General features: G+C 45.8%; 1 protein-coding gene across 1 annotated transcript; it reads right to left on the bottom strand.

The window, feature by feature from the left end:
• Nucleotides 1-14,754: 14,754 nt before the first annotated feature.
• On the bottom strand, nt 14,755-16,218 carry LOC111208936. Its single transcript, XM_048766767.1, has 2 exons — nt 15,622-16,218; nt 14,755-15,579 (listed from the first exon to the last, which is right to left on the bottom strand). Exons 1-2 carry the CDS (start codon nt 16,216-16,218, stop codon nt 14,755-14,757), a joined length of 1,422 nt encoding a protein of 473 aa, XP_048622724.1.
• Nucleotides 16,219-16,511: the final 293 nt, after the last annotated feature.

Here is a 16,511-nt window from a genome sequence, read left to right as displayed (position 1 = left end):
TTTTTTTTTTGCAAGAATTTAATCCGCAATATGGATAACCCACATGTCAATTTCTGAAGTAGCAGTCACACCGAACCCACAATATAAGACATTGTGAATCGATGACATAGATTTTTTGTAGAAAACATGGAAAATGTAACACATATTATTTATTAACTATTTAAAGAAAATCCAAATTAAGTGTTCTAATTGTTGAAAATGGCTTGTTTTGTTTTTAGTTTTTACTGTCATTTTAAATTAAAAGAGACACTGCTGCTTATTGAACTAAGGTTAATTAAGTCCTGATTATGGGCTTTCAAGTCAAATTAGGATTCATTATGTGAAAACTGATGGCTTAATATATGTGAATGGTATTTTATGAGGACAAGTTTAACTTAGTTTTACAAATAGATAATCTACTTAATCAAATAGGTGATATTGGAGAAGATGACCACTTTTATAAACAGACTCGTGAAGACTCTGCAAAACAAGTTGGTAACTCCGAATCCATGTGAACGACAAACAACAGTTGTTTCCTTGCACTGAGTGCTAGGTTATCCGCATTTGAATTCTGAGTTCGGGATAAATGAATGAGTTCTGAATTGTAAAAAAAAAATTTCTGGATCTTGATATCTTCCAAATAACTTGCAGAAGCTGAACATTCTTCTGGTTCCAAAACCATCTTAACCAATTATGAACAATTGATTGCAAATGTGACATGAAACTGACGTAAATTCTTCATCTATTTCATTGCTCAAATGACGACATCCACTTCCGAGTGCTATACCAACCTTGTCTTGATAAAAAGTTCATGATCTTTCCATAACCAATCCGTAAAACACCATCTGACTGGTATGGATGGTAAGGTTATGACCTCTACCTCCCTATTTTGAGCCATCCTTTGTGTAAGTGAAGCATGTGCCTCAGCCCAAACTCCAAAGTAAAATATTCCGTTTCAGCCAATTTATAGTGTCCATGGGGTTAATATCCATATTATTGAAGACTGTTATTTCGTCCCTTCCATATGTACCATAAAATCCATGCAAATTGATGATTTTCCATTTGCGGAGAAACTCTCCAGTACAGATGATCCATATCTGCGAAGAATGATTGGGTAGGCAAAATATCTGGATTCGATTGAATCTATGAGAGTGTCCAAACTTGAACCATTGGTGGACAGTAAAAAAATACATGGTTAATTGATTCCTCTGAAGCTGCTTGACTACCGAAAAGAGGGAAACAACCATTCTTCTTATTACATTAATTTCATTTTGTACATAGACCATGGCTTAAAGTTGTGGAACCTTTTCCATCAGCTCACTGATATCATTCCTTAAACTTCCTTAAACTTATTAAACTTGGCAGCATACTGCCACATCTCACCCGAGAATGCAAAACAATGTTCCACATGATTATATGGTCAGCATAATTGCTGTCAATAGTTGTTGTTATATACTGATTTTGATCCTCTGAGATATACATTTGGTCCATAATGTTACAGATATTACATCAACCATTGCAGTATGAAATTGAAGCAAATAACCAAGTGGTGGTAGCCTAGTAGAAATCTCTTGGGGCTTGGTGTGTATCCACATCAGTCATGGGTTCAATTCCTCCTCGGAACTAAATTATCATTATTTGGTCAGTCTAGGCTTGGGCTTTGGCCCAAGTGGTTTACATGATGGATCGTAACAGATGATCGATTCACCCCCTGACATTAGTCGGAAAGTATTCCAAACTCGGGTCATGCAGTGTGGTAGCCAGTCCACTCTGTAGCACTAAGTGTGTTCCTCCCGGGGCCGACCGGATCAGCCGATAGGGTTTATCAAAAAAAAAAAAATTCAAGCAAAGTATGATAACATACAATTTTTATTACCTCACTATTTACATAAGTGTAGAACAGTGTTTCACGACTGGAACCGGCCTTTATGATTTGCAGTAGTGCTACATCACCACAAAAACAACGACTCAAAATCCCATATTACCGTATTGACGACTTTTGAAGATAAAGCGAGATGCAGATGATGGTGGATGTTGTTAAATCGGAATAAACTATTATCCTTATTCTAGTTTTACGAAGTACTAACCAATATTATATACTATATGAAAAAGTGACTTATAAACCAAGACAAAAACCATAAATTATGTGCATATCTATTAAATGGAATTCAAAACTCAAAATCCATATACAAAGAATGTCTCTTTCTTTTTATTTGCTTTTACAAAGAATGTCTTATTTTAAATAAAGTTACATACAAACAAACTGAAAATAAGCCGAAAACCGTCTAGTTCTAGGAAACAACCGTCTTTCGTCGTTCACATGGATGCAGAGTTACCAGATTGGTTTACAGAGTCATTATAAGTCTGTAAATATTTGATTCCAAAAGAAAAAAAAACCGGAAGCCCAAAATCATACTAACCATGAACCTTTAAAACCCAAAATTACAATAAGGAGGAAAAGAAGAAACCAAGGAAAATTCAAGGAGACAGAAAAGAGAAGGGAAGAATGAAAGAAACCCTGAAACCGGAAACCCTAGAAAATATTTTTGGGGGAAAAAATAAAAGAATTATTGAAAAAATGATAACATATGTTTAATTTAAATATTTAACAAAAAGTCAAACTAAGCGTTTTAATTGTTGAAAATGGCTTTTGTATTTATTTTTATTTTCATTTTAAATCTCGATCAGGGTTTTTCAAGTCAAATTTAGACTCATTATGTGAAAACCGATGGCTTAAGGCGATTCCATGACAATCCGTCATTTCAGATCTCTTATAAGAGAACATCGACTGATTTTTTCCTTACAATTTCAACTTTTATTTATGATGTGGTAGATAGAGATGTGTACCATGATGGCGAAGTTCATGAACAGAAGTATGAGAGCAGCTGATGGTCTTTCCTTGCAATCAGCTTGCGGAATACATCGTTTATGAATAAAACATGAACAAAATTTCATCGTTTCAACCTGAAACTCTTGAGAAGAAAGAAGACACTATTGACAACATGATACTAAGAAATTTTGGTTCACTATGAAATTGGGTATGGGAAAATGATGTTGTTTATCGTTAGAGAAGATGATTCTTATATATGTAGGCATCATAATATGAGTGGGTTGTTAAATGATAATGAATATGCTAGTGGAATGAGGGTGGTATTTAGGATGATAGGGTATTAGTCTTCTAGTAGTAATTAAAGTGGCGGGATAGGGCTGGAAGATCGTTTTGGTGCTAGTGAGTAAATTTGGTGCTTCTATGGTTGGTGATAATGAAAAAAATATTCATGTTGGGGCATTAGCTTTTGAGGGATATCAAGGTTGACAAGTCTGATAGCAAGCATGTTCTTTGTTTGAACCAAAATTCACACCGTCGATTTTCGTTAACAGAGGAAAGCAAAGAAAACTCTACTTTCCTTGAGGTTTGGATTCTCTGCGAGAACCGACGACAAATGACCAAATAAATGCGGAAAATATGGAAAGATAACAAAATGAATTTAGAAAACAACAGATCTTTATTTCGAATTTGCGTATGAACATTCCAGAGACAAAAGCATACATGAAGCTTGTCTGAAAATGGGATTACAAAGGAAATCTTCTAACACAAACAGTGAAACGAGACTAAGTTTACCATCATTACCACCTATGTGGAGAAAAACCTAGGTGGCCGAAACCCGCTTAGCAATAGACGAAAAAGACGAAAAAGGTTTAAAAGATTTCGGACAGGACCTTATGAAAGGCTGCCTACTTACCCCTTTCGAGGATCAAACCGAACGTAGTTCAATTAATAGAATGGAACAAGAGATCGAACTGCCTAGGCGAGTTCGTCTAATAATCGAGTGCCAGTCATAGAAACCGAAATGGTCGAGAATAAAGCCTAAGGTTTCTAAGTGCAAAGAGTTTGTGGAAGTCAGCCCTCTTTCTTACGCCTCTCGCCTTAGCATCCCTTATATACTCATCCTAGGTCGGTTTTGGCTTTCCTTTTCCACTCCTAGGTCGAGTTTATCTTCTCGCAAAAATATTCCATTTCTCTCGATCTTCATGATTATCCTTTGAAACTTGACATTTATCTTCGAAACTTGACATTTATCTTCTCCTGCGAGTAAAAGATAAGCCGTCATAGTAGTCTTGGGCTCATTCTGGTCTAAAATCGCAAGTAGGCTTTGTAGCAGCGTTTTTAGACCTATGTGGACTGTTTAACGACTTTAAGCAATATTACGATTACTTAGAGAAATTGCCTTTGGTACGACGTTGGTTTTATGAAAATGTTTAAATCAATCGTATACTCAAGGCAGCTGGTTTTTTTAACTTAACTGTTGTCGCTTTATACGATTGATTCGAACTTATACAAAAAAAAACAAGTCTTCGCAATTTTTATCGTATAGTTTCAACGGTAACTCCAATCGAGACGAAACAAGAGACAGTGCTTTCACGGTCGAAGAATGGAGCTAAGGGGATGAGATGAGAATGCGTGATATTGATATGATGCGGTAATAGTCGCCATACGAAGAATTGAGCGGAACGGACGCTTGGTCGCTACGTAGCGACCGAGCTTCGGCTCGAGCTCGGTCGCTACGTAGCGCGACGGACGCTCGGTCGCTACGTAGCGACCGGACAGCGTGCATGTGCGGTAGTAGCGTAATGACCGAGCTTGGTTAATCCGTGTTCCGATCGTCATACTCGGATTTATCCGTAACCGGTCTGGGTATGTTGCCGATGGCTTATGTTTGATCTAAATAGAATTCGGATGAAGCTTTATCTCGGGAACATACGTTGTGACGTTCTCTTGACCGAGTATGATTTGTTGCGAAAAGACATACTTGCATTTTGCGGGGATTTGGACGTTAACTTCGTCGTAACCGTTTTCGACCCCAACAGTTAGCCCCCCAGCTCGTTAGGATCGTGGATTTCTAGTGAGATCCCAACCTGCGGTACGGCGAGTTCGGACGAGATTGGTGTATTTGGGCAAAGTTCGTGTCCAAAAATCCGCAAGTAAATAGTAATATCTCATGCCTATAAGAAGGGAGGTAATTTCTTCACAATCTTTACACTTACTCATTCTCATATAGAGGTTTCTTGAAAAATTCTTTCTTCTTTTTCTTTCTCTCTATCATTTCCTTCTTGGTAAAAAAGAAAAACACGAGATGTCGAGTAAGAAGAGGAGTTCGAAGAAAGGGTCCTTGCCCGCTAATGTGGCTGAAGAGCTCTGTGTGCCAAAGATAGAATCCGTTCCTCATTCGGTAGACCCGGCCGAGAACGAGACATGGTGGGCGGCGTGTTATGGTTCGATCACGCCTCCCAAAGAGAAATCATTCCCGGTCATGAACCATCGCCCGGTCGAGGAAGGTGCACCAAGTAGGAGTACTAGCGAATTCCTCGAGGTCATGCGGTCGTTCTTCCATATTTTGGATGCGGTGGAGTTCAGGGTTCCTCGTCAAGGAGAGCGCGCTAGTAGTCCCCCAGAGGGTTATTTTACTTGTTACGAAGCATTCGTAGTGCACTGTCGTTTGTGGTTCCCGATTCCCGAAATTATCGTCCGTGTGTTGGATCGTTTCGGGGGTGGCGATAAGCCAACTGAATCCCCTTGGCATCCAGCACCTCATTGGAGTCCTGATCCTGAGCTATGAGCATGGTCTCTCTCTTACCGTCGATCATTTCGAAGCGCTTCTTAGGTTGCAGATCATCAAGGATACGGACAAGTACATGCTGGTCCCTCGGAACTTCATGTCAGTGGTTAAGGGGTTTACTTCTAACTTCAACTCGTGGAAGAAGTTTTTCTTCTTCGTTCGTGTGGACGCTGCGTCTATCGAGAAGAGTTGTATCACATTGTTCCGGAGGTTGCCGAACGATCGTCCCTTCATCAATCCCCTTGCTCCGTTTCCTGAGGACATTATCGCGGTTAGGGATCTGCTCAGGAACGGTCCTTTCTTCTGGACGGGGTTGAGGTTTGTGCATCCTAGTCCTGCTTTGGGCGGGGAAACAGGGAGTGATTCCGAGCCTGACGATCAAGGTCCCGACGCTGCTCCCGCAGTTGCGACGGGGCTGAATTCTTCGAAGGGGAAAGATATTAACCTCGGTGACCTGGAGTTTTCGGTGGACGATTGCATGCTTCCAGGATGGGATCCGGACCTTGCTTTTGGCGATGGAAGCGGTACGAGCGAGGTCCCTATCCCGGACTTTGATGATTTCTTCGCTGGTCTTCCCTCGGGCTTCGATGCTCCTCCGTACACAAATGAGTCGGGGAGGCTGAAAGTCGCCGTATCATCAACGGGGTATAGGCTTTGAGAATTTTGACGATCGTTTCAAGTGTATATATATATATTATTATTTTTATTTTTTTGCTTATAACGTGTCAATCGGTTTTACAGGGCTTGAACTTGCTTGGATCGGCCCTTGAGGCGAGCCATAGAGAAGCCATGATCTACCGCTTTAAAGCGGAGAAGGCGGAAAAGGATCTTGCTCGCATGCGAGACGAGATGTTGGCGCGAGATGCTCAACTCGATCGTGATCATGCGAGGACTGTTCGTAGGTCGGAACGGAAGGGCAAGAGGGAGATTGTCGAGGTGATGAAGACTCGCGCCTCTTAATTCCAGGTCGAGTACGGGAACCTCAAGGATGCATTTAACTCGGTGGGCGACTTCCATGAGTGTCGCGGTTCAGTTGGGAGCCTTTGGAAGACGCGGGCGGATGAGTACGTTTTCGAGAGGGAGATGGAGTTAATGAAAGGCGGCATGAAGGATCATGCTCACGCTGAGACGCTCATTTCTCCGATCGACGGGAGGATTCAGGGATTCTGGGATCCCATCCCGGTTTCTCCTGATACCATAGAGACCACGACCGAGTTTGCCGGTGGCGATGAGGAAGTGAACTATCCTGCGGATGCATTCGGAGCTTCCTTGTCCGGGAATTCTCACTTTGATCTGTGAGAGGTGAGTGTTTGACGGGAAGAAGTTTTTCCCTTATCTAGTATTCTGCGGCCAAGTGTGGCCTTCATTCATATATGTCTGGCCGAGTGTGGCCTTTCGAACTTTGTATGGGCCTGTTTTGGCCGCTTTTATTTTTATCGGGACTGGCCGTTGGTGGCTTTGAACCCCTACCGCTCTGCGGTTTATATATAATGGATGTTTGTTTGAGTTACTTTGTTTCGAGTGGGTTTGAAGTAAACATGAGTTGTCTTCTCATATTTAACTTCGTTGAGGCGTTCGATCTGTTGGTTTGTTCGAGACGTGAGTTTTCGTAAAAATTATTTATTCTTACGAACTTTCGAGAACGTTGAGATATGAACGGAGAGACATGTTATAGGATCTCGTATCGTTTAGATATCATGTCTTTGAGATGTCTGAGACCAATGCGATGGGTTTAGGGCAAGACCTAGGTTTACTCTCGGTTTTAAGGTTTGTGCGGTGACTAGCCGGCTATCGATTTTCCTGTTGCGATTTCTACCTGATTCGTACCGATTTAAAGTCCGTGATAGGTTCTCGGCTTATATGACTTGTATGGTACGAATCGAACATCTTTCCAGAGACAATTTTTAAGCCAACAGGAAGTGCCAGACCAAAATTTTGGATTTTTTTTTTGTAGCGCGCTTTCGTCCTTGTGTTGGACGTTCGAAGATCAAAAGAGTGATCAAGTTGCGTTTGTTTAAGACGGCTGATGTGTTCGTCGGGGCCAATCGACGAACGGAGTGTAAGGTTTTTGTGGTCGCGTTCGGACAATTTGTTCGCATCGTCTCGACTTTTAACTTGGCGACGTCTCGCAGTTATTTCGAAGACTATACGTATATTTTCGGTGCTGAAGAGCGATTGTTTTGTGATTTTGGGCCGTATGAGGCTGCTGAATCGCAAGTGTCTTAAAAAGGAGCGATGCATATTGTAGTAAAAATTTTCGAAATCTCTAAAAAACTCAATTACAATAACGCATCTTTTCCTATGTGGGGGTATACGAGTATACGCACCCACTCCCCCCCCCCTTTTTAGAGAGGGGGATAGGTGAACTCGTCTTTCGACGAGCTGCCTACGTACCTCTTTCGAGGATCAAGCCATCTCGTAGTTCTATTTTATGCCGCAAGCGTTTTTACTCGGCGATTGTCGCCGTGCTGACCGCCTTGATCGTGACGACCGTGGTCGGGTTAGTGTTCTCTTTCGGATGTTCCGGTTGAGTCGTAGTGTCGGCTTCGGACTCGTGTTGAGTTTCGACACCCGAAGCATTTGCGTCAGCAGACGATGTTAAATCGTCTTTTCTTGAAACGTTTTTGGCCGAAGATTTGTCTATCTTCGTGCGCTTGTGATTTGCAATTGCAGAGGTCGTCATCTGCCTTAACTTGTGCTCCGCGAGGAAGCATAGTCGCGACTGTTTATGACATCCCCAGATAGCTACGACTCCGTTTGGGGTCGGGAACTTGACGCCCAGGTGGTACGTTGATGGAACGGCTTGCATGGTGTTGAGCCATGGGGTTCCCATGATCACGTTGTAGATGGTAGGATGATCGACCACTGCGAATTCGACGATTTTCGTGATCTCCTTGGCCATGAATGGCAGCTGGATTGACCCGAGGGTCATCGATACTTCGCCTGAAAAACCCGTGAGCGGTTTCAGCGTTGGGGTTACTTCTCCCAGTTCGATGCTCATCCGATTGAGAGTGTCACGGATGATTACATTGACCGTGCTTCCCGTGTCAATGAGTACTCTGCCGACCTCCAGATCTCGTATGACGAGATCTATGACGAGCGGATCGCAGTGAGGTAGATCGATCCCACCGGCTTCCTCCTTCGTGAAGGTGATTGAGCAATTCTGATCATCTCGGTTAGGAGACCATGTAGGCCAGTTTGCGCTCGACTCCGCCTTCCGCTGGTAAGCCTTGATGGCCGAAACCGTATCGTTGCAGAATTGCGATCCTCCAATGATCATGTTGACTCTGTGACGATTGTTATCGTTCCCCTTGTCGTCCGGCCTTCCGCCGCGTTTATCCCCAGATTGGTTTCTTTGAGGATATTTTTCCACGGGAGGATTTCTGTCCGCTTTCGGGGGGCAATCGGTCTCGAGGATGAGATCTTTCACGCTGGTCACTTCCGAGAGCTCTCCAGCTAGTAGCTTCGCGGCCAGCCTTGCTCCCAAGACTTTGCAGTTAGTCGTGGAGTGTCCTCGGGACTGGTGGAACTCGCAGAAGGTGTTTTCATCGTATCCTTGATTGCGAGTCCACGTATTACCCGTGGTTCGGCCCTGGTCCGAGCTGATCGCGCAATTGTGCGCTCCTTGGAGATCTTTCCCCTCGTGATGGACATACTTGTCGTTACGAGGGTTCTTCTTCTTCGTTTTTGGATCTATATCTTTCGAGGATGATCTCGCCAACTTATGTTTTTGCGATAAGACTTACGTTTCTTCCTCGATCATGATGTAGTGGAGGGCGTCCTGGATCGTCTGCGGTTTGTCGAGGGCTATCCATTTTCTGAATTTCGACTTGTACCAGAGCGCTTTTCTGAGCGCATCAATGGCCACCTTGTCGCTTATCCCGCTGACTCTGAACATTACCAACTTGAATCGGCTGATGAACTCGCGGAGGGCTTCGTCTTCCCTCTGGGACAGACTCCAGAGATCGACATCGGAAGTTTCTCTATCTATGAACATAGAGTATTGCTTGAGAAATTCCGATGCGAGCTGTCGGAAACTTCCGATAGAGTTTCGCTTAAGGCGTGCAAACCATTCGAGGGCTGCCCCTTCCAGATTCTCGACGAACAGGCGGCAGTAGCCAGCGTCTTTTTCGCCATCCTTCAACCTCGCTCTTCCCATCGTGATGTGGAAAGCCTGAATGTGCGCCTTCGGATCAGTCGTACCATCATACCTCGATACTTTGAGTTTTCCCGGATCGGATACCCTCATATCTGAGATGCGAGTGGTGAAGGGGGTCTTCCGAGCCCCTTCCAGCAGCCTGTCGATCTCGGGTGCACCGCTGGTAGCGTGATGGATTTGGGATTTCACAGCTCTTACTTCTGCCGCAGTCTTGGTGATATAGTCGCGAAGACCGCGGATATCCGACGTCTCGCCAGTAGATTTCCGAGCCTGTCGGCGTTTACTGCGAGTAAGCTCGGTTTGCTTTTCAGCCAGCTCTTCTTGTTCGTTCCAATAGAGGATTTCCTCCTCTTCTGTCATTGGTTTGTCGAACGGAGAGCTTTCCCGAGTGAATCGGCTTCTGGTCCTCCTTGGATGTCTGTCGACGTCCTAATCAGTATCGTTCGAGACATCGCTAGGATCCAGGTCGAAGTGCTCGACTCCGTTGTCCTCCGAAGCCTTCGCGGGAGGCGGAGGACTTTCGGGGTTTCCCTTTTCGATGGGAGATTTCTCGCTAGGGTTTTGACCCGAAGGGCGTTCCTGCGCGGCTCCAGGTCTGTCGAGTGGGGTTGTGAAGTCGACTCTTTTCCCGCGGACTTTAGTGGTTCCGCGGGGGCGGATTGTTCGAGTCATTGCCGTTAAAGTTTCAACTTGTTTGGTCAAGGTGCTCACGAGCTTATCCTGTTCTTCCAACCTTTTTTCGTAGGTGGCGAACATCTTTTTAAACTCCTCGAGTGCCGTGGCGTTGGCTGGTGCGTTGGCCGCGGATATGTCCGCTGCGGGAGTGTGGAGATCAGTGCCACTGCTTCCGTTAAGAGGAGTCTGCACATTAACCACGTCGCCAGTTGACATATCTGGTTGAGCGTGATGTGGTTGGGAGTTAGATTGATCCGTACCCCCCCCCCTCCTTCTAGCGCCAAACTGTGGGAACCGAAATTCGCACTGTTGATTTCCGTTTAAATAAGGAAACTAGGAAAATCCTAATTTCCCAGAGGCCCTGGATATCTTCTAATACCACACGCCAAGCAATCAGAACACAAAAATAACAACGATAAAGTATAAGAAATCGAAAAGAGAGCAAAGTAGATCTTATTCCGAATTCGCGTTTTAGCGTTACAACAAGGTAAGAGCCTGGGTTACAAGAGCTGTCGGCGAGATTCCTATTTCTAAAACCCTAAGACGGCAATAACCTAGTTGATTCGCAACTCGAATAACAAAAACGGAAATATCCCTAATTGCTCTAAGTGCTAAGTCTACTCTGAGAAAAAGTCCTCCATTGCTTCTCGCATAGGACTCCTTATATACTGGCTCCTAGGTCGGTTTGCGCTTTTCCTCTTCTGCCTTTAAGCCGTCATAGCATAAAAATGGAGATATTCCATTTTTTCCAATCCTTGTAATTATCTTCCAAATTTCGTATTTATCCGCGGAAACTTGACATTTATCTTTCCTTGCGAACCAAGCGTAAACCGTCATGCGTCTTACGGGCTGCTGGTTAAGAAATCGTAAGTTGGGCCTCGAGTCATGTCTTAGGTCCCTTTGGGCCGTCTTCTGACTCGAAGCGTTTATTACGGCTTCTTTCGATAAAGAACGAAATTTCCGCGGTTTTTACCGTAAAGTTTGATCGATGACTTAGAATGGCGGGAAATATGAAATGGGTTCGCTACGGTCTTCGGGAGATAGCAACGAAGGGTAGACGAGAATGCATGGACTAATTGTCGTATCGATGTTTCGGAAGAGCTCGGTCGCTACGTAGCGACCGGACAGCGTGCATGTGCAGTAGTAGCGTAATGACCAAGCTTGGTTCGTCCGTGTTCCGATCGTCATACTCGGATTTATCCGTAACCGGTCTGGGTATGTTTCCGATGGCTTATGTTTGATCTAAATAGAATTCGGACGAAGCTTTATCTCGGGAACATACGTTGTGACGTTCTCTTGAACGAGTATGATTTGTTGCGAAAAGACATACTTGCATTTTACGGGGATTTCGACGTTAACTTCGTCGTAACCGTTTTCGACCCCAACAGGAGGTCGGTCCTCGCCCATGGGCGAGATGATCTCTGTGCGGGTCGTCCTCGCCCATGGGTGAGGTGACCTCGGCGCGGGTCGTCTTTGCCCATGGGCGAGGTGACCTCGGCGCGGGTCGTCCTCGCCCATGGGCGAGGTGACCTCGGCGCGGGTCGTCCTCGCCCATGGGCGAGGTAACCTCGGCGAGGTGACCTCGGCGCGGGTCATCCTCGTAAATGGGAGAGGTGACCTCGGCTCGGGTCGTCCTCTCCCATGGGCGAGGTGACCTCGGTGCGGGTCATCCTCGCCCTTGGGCAAGGTGACCTCGGTGCGGGTCGTCCTCGCCCAGGGGGTAGGTTACCTCGGTTGAGACGGTCCTCGCTTACGATCGAGACCTCCTCCAGACTGATCCTCTTCTCGACATTCCTCGGTTCGCATACGCGAAATACTATTTTTTACTTGATTAATCGTTTTCCGGGAATGTCTAGTTTTCAAGGATCGATCGAGAGTTGGTTTTCTGGGAACTTCCAGGCATTGATTATGTCGTGACCAGTTTTGACCCCAACAGTTAGCCCCCCAGCTAGCTAGGATCCGCGGACCTGGGTGTGAGGTCTTAGCTTGCGGTATGACTTGTTTTGATGGAATTAGACGTAATCATTTGCCGAAAGTCCGAGAATGAATTGTACCTTTTTTCCTATATATAGGTGGAGTAAGTTTTTTTTTTTTTTTTTTGCAGCGAACAGTATCCTCCCCGCGACCCCCAGGGACCTGTTTGCTAAGCGAGATCTTCTCCGCAATGGTCCGTTCTTTTGGGATTCCTTCACCCTAGACGGGATCCAAAATGCAGTGGCGCTCTACCGATCGCGAGGCATCTCCCGACCTTTACGTGCATCTGACATGGACGAGCCAAACCCCGACACTGTTCCCGATCAGAGGGAGAGAGTTAGGCCCCGAAAGGACAAGGGAATCACTCTCGAAGATAGAAACTTTGTCTCAGAAGATCTTCCGCTACCCGGATGGAACCCGGGTTTTACCCCGAGTGATGGGAGTGGAACCAGTGAGGCTCCTCTTCCGGACGACTTCTTTGCCAACCTTCCTCCCAGTATTACTACTCCAGCGTCACTGGATGAAGCGTCGAGGAGAGAAGTGGTCGCGAAAGGTTCTCGGTTGATCAACAAAGTTTTATTCTATGAAAAATTATTTTTTTTTGGCGAGTCTTCGTTTGTTGCTTCCATGTTTGACCCTTGATTCGTGTAGGGAATGCGGGTCTTTAATTCAACGCTTGACAGAAGTTTCAGAGAGGCGCGTCTTTCGCACTTCAAGGCCGAAGAGATCGAGAGGAAATTCATCTGTTTTCAGAACGAGGTTGCGGAAAGAGAGCGCAGACAGGCTGAGTCCCATTCCCGAGCTCTCATTCGTGCGGAGAGGAAAGGGAGGAGGACGATTGCTGCTGAGTTAGCGAGGAGAGCTACATTGTTTGATGCTGAGTTCAGGAGTTTCAAGGACGCTCAAGACTACGTGGGTGACTTCCGCGAATGCCGCGGTTCGGTTGGTTCCCTTTGGAAGTCGGGCCTCATGGATGGGTGCGCCCAGGCCGAGTCGATGGTTCCTCAATTCGAGGGGAGGATCCGAGAGCTTTGGGAACCCATCGAGGTTTCGGAGGACACGACGGAAGCGGGAGCCGATGCTGCGGACGAGGGAGGAGAAGTAGATCAGCCTGCGGACTCATTTGGAGTCTCGATGTCCGGGTATCTTGACCTTAATCTCTGAAGGTCGTCGGGATTGTTTTCCCTTTGCCTTTATCTCAAGATTTCGTGTGGTGTTTTAGGCCGAGTGTGGCCGTTTGTTATTTGAGTGTGCTATGGCCTTGCAAGGTCATTTGACTATGTATGCGGGACTGGCCGTTGGTGGCTTCGAATCCCAACCGCTCTGCGTCCTTTTTATATATAACGAATGTTCTTTTAGCATTCTATGTGTCGAGGGAAAGACACGAGTAGTCACTTCGTATCTTAACCTTAATTTGTCGTTCAGTTCGTTTGCTCTTTCGAGGGTATTCGAAAACGTTTAGGAGTTTTACGAAGTTTCGTGAGCGTTTTAGATGTGGACGATGAGACATGTTTTAAGATCTCATATCAGTTTCAATATCATGCCTTGAGATGTTAATGGACCAGTAGGACCGGTTTTAGGGCAAGACCTAGGTTTACTTTCGGCTCTAAGGCTATGCGACGACTAATCGGCTTTCGTTTTGCCCGTTAGCGATTTCTACCTGATTCTTTCCGGTTAAAGTCTGCGACTGGGCGCCGGCTTATATGACTTGTGTGGGAAGAATCGAGCACTCTCCAGAGAATGTCTGGTGTGCTAACCAAAATTTTGGATTTTCTTGTATAGTGCGCTATGGTATCCTTGTCGGATGTAAGAGAACCTTTAGTTTTTATGAAGGTTTGACTACGAGTTCTTTTTTAGAGAACGTTTTGGACTTGTCCGTCGGGGCCAATCGACGGGCATTTTGTATTTTAGAGTCACAGACGGACTGTGTATTTGGATAATATCTTTCGAGAAATATTTGCGACGTCTCGCTTTCTCGAATATATGTCTTTTGCTGTGAGACGGCTACGATCTTCGTTTTTATAGAAGATGCGTTTTTCCGGTCTTGCTTGACCATGAGTATGTGTGAATTATGTAGGAATTAGTTTTCATCCAAGGACTGCGTAGACGGTATGCCCTTATCTTGGGCGTTTCTTAGGCCAACCTTAGATTACTGTGACTTATTGCAAGTGAATCGTAAGGTCGAAAGAAGGTAGAATTTAGTGAAAAAATTTCGAAAATATCGAGTACATTCATGGATATTTCGGACTTTGTGGGAGTATACGAGTATACGTACCCCCCCCCCTTTTTAACGAGGGGGATAGCTGAACTTGTCGATATGACAAGCTGCCTACGTACCTCTTTCGAGGATCAAGCCATCTCGTAGTTTTTCTTGTTGCTGAAGGTGTTCCTACTCGCTGGATGGATCGTTCCGGTTACTTCAGCCGTTGGGGCTTCAGTTGGATCGACGACCGTTTCAGGAGTCGGGCTGTCCGCTGGCAAGGCGATGGACTCGGGGACTATGTCGCTGTCTGGAGTCATCGCCTGGTCGGGTGATTCTGGATCACTTTTTATGGAGCTCTCGGGAGCGTTTTTAGCTTTCTTAGCCCGCTTCGGGTTGACCGCGGGGGTGTTCTGAGTTTGTCGTAGTTTATGCTCGGCCAAGAAGCAGAGCCTAGACTGTTTCTGGCATCCCCAGATTATCGCTGTTCCGTTTGGAGTTGGGAACTTGATGCCAAGGTGGTAAGTCGACGGTACCGCTTTCATGGCATTGATCCAAGGAGTTCCCATGATGACATTGTAGATGGCCGGGTTATCGACTACCGCGAAGTCAATGATTTTCGTCACCTCTTTAGCCATCACTGGGAGTTTGATTGATCCGAGGGTCATTGACGTTGCACCTGAGAAACCGGTGAGAGGTTTTGGTTTCGGGACGACACCTCCGAGTTTGATGTTCATTCTCCGGAGGGTATCGCGGAAGATGACGTTGACTGTGCTTCCCGTGTCGATAAGGATCCTTCCCACTTCCAGGTCTCGGATTATCAGATCGATAACCAATGGGTGAGGTTTGTCGATTCCGATGGTTTCCCGCTCTTCGAAGACGATCGTATCGTTAGGGGCGTCATCGGTTGGGGACCAAGCCAGCCAGCTTGAACTCATCTCAGCCTTCCATCCATAAGTTTTGATCGACGAGATCTAATTGCGATAGAATTGCGATCCCCCGATGATCATGCTCACCCTTCTACGGTTGCTGTCGTTTCCTCGCTCATCCTGCCTCCTTCCCCGTTTCTCGCCCGACTGATTTACGCGGGTGTCTTTTTCGGGGGACTCTTTATCAGTTTTGGGAGGGCGATCGGAATCCAGGAGGAGGTCTTTTATGCTTGTGACCTTCGAAACTTCACCGGTGAGGACCTTTGCAGCAAGCCTTGCGCCGAGAACCTTGCAGTTCATAGTGGAATGACCTCTGGTCTGGTGGAACTCGCAGTAGGAATTATCCTTGAGCTGGTTCCTGGTCCAGGTATTTCCAGAAGTATTTCCCTGTTCGGGGTTGATAGAGTAATTATGCTCGCCCTGGAGATCTTCTCCCTCGTGGTGGACATACCTATCGTTGGGAGGGTTTTTCCTTCTCGCAGACATCTTCTGCGGGTTGTACTTCTGGGAGAGGACTTTCATCTCTTCTTCCAACATGATGAAGTCCGTTGCCTTGTGAAGAGCGTCCTGGATTGTTCTCGGTTTTTCAAGGGATATCCATTGCCAGAGTTTCGACTTGTACCAGAGAGATTTCCGCAAAGCGTCGACTGCCACTTTGTCGCTGATTCCAGTGACTCTTGCCATTACCAGCTTGAACCTGTTCATGAATTCGTGGAGTGGTTCGTCTTCTCTTTGAGATAGACTCCAAAGGTCGACGTCTGAGGTTTCCCTGTCCATGAACATGGAATACTGTTTGAGAAACTCCGAGGCGAGCTGACGGAAACTTCCGATGGAGTTTCGTTCCAGACGAGAAAACCATTCGAGCGCGGCTCCTTTGAGGTTTTCGACGAAGAGGAGTCAGTAGCCAGCGTCTCGTTCGCGTTCCTTGAGTTTGCACCTTCCCATCGCGATCTGGAAAGACTGCAGATGCGCCTTCG

The sequence above is a fragment of the Brassica napus genome, chromosome C8 (assembly GCF_020379485.1).
Source record: "Brassica napus cultivar Da-Ae chromosome C8, Da-Ae, whole genome shotgun sequence".
NCBI lineage: Eukaryota > Viridiplantae > Streptophyta > Magnoliopsida > Brassicales > Brassicaceae > Brassica > Brassica napus.
This window is presented reverse-complemented; position numbering and strand designations above follow the sequence as displayed.

Bases quoted from the DNA above. Each gene is read 5' to 3' on its own strand.
- LOC111208936 (XM_048766767.1), bottom strand. From the start codon at position 16,218: ATGGCAAGAGTCACTGGAATCAGCGACAAAGTGGCAGTCGACGCTTTG. The intron at 15,580-15,621 runs GTGAGCATGATC...TATCGCAATTAG, and splicing joins ACGACAGCAACCGTAGAAGG to ATCTCGTCGATCAAAACTTA.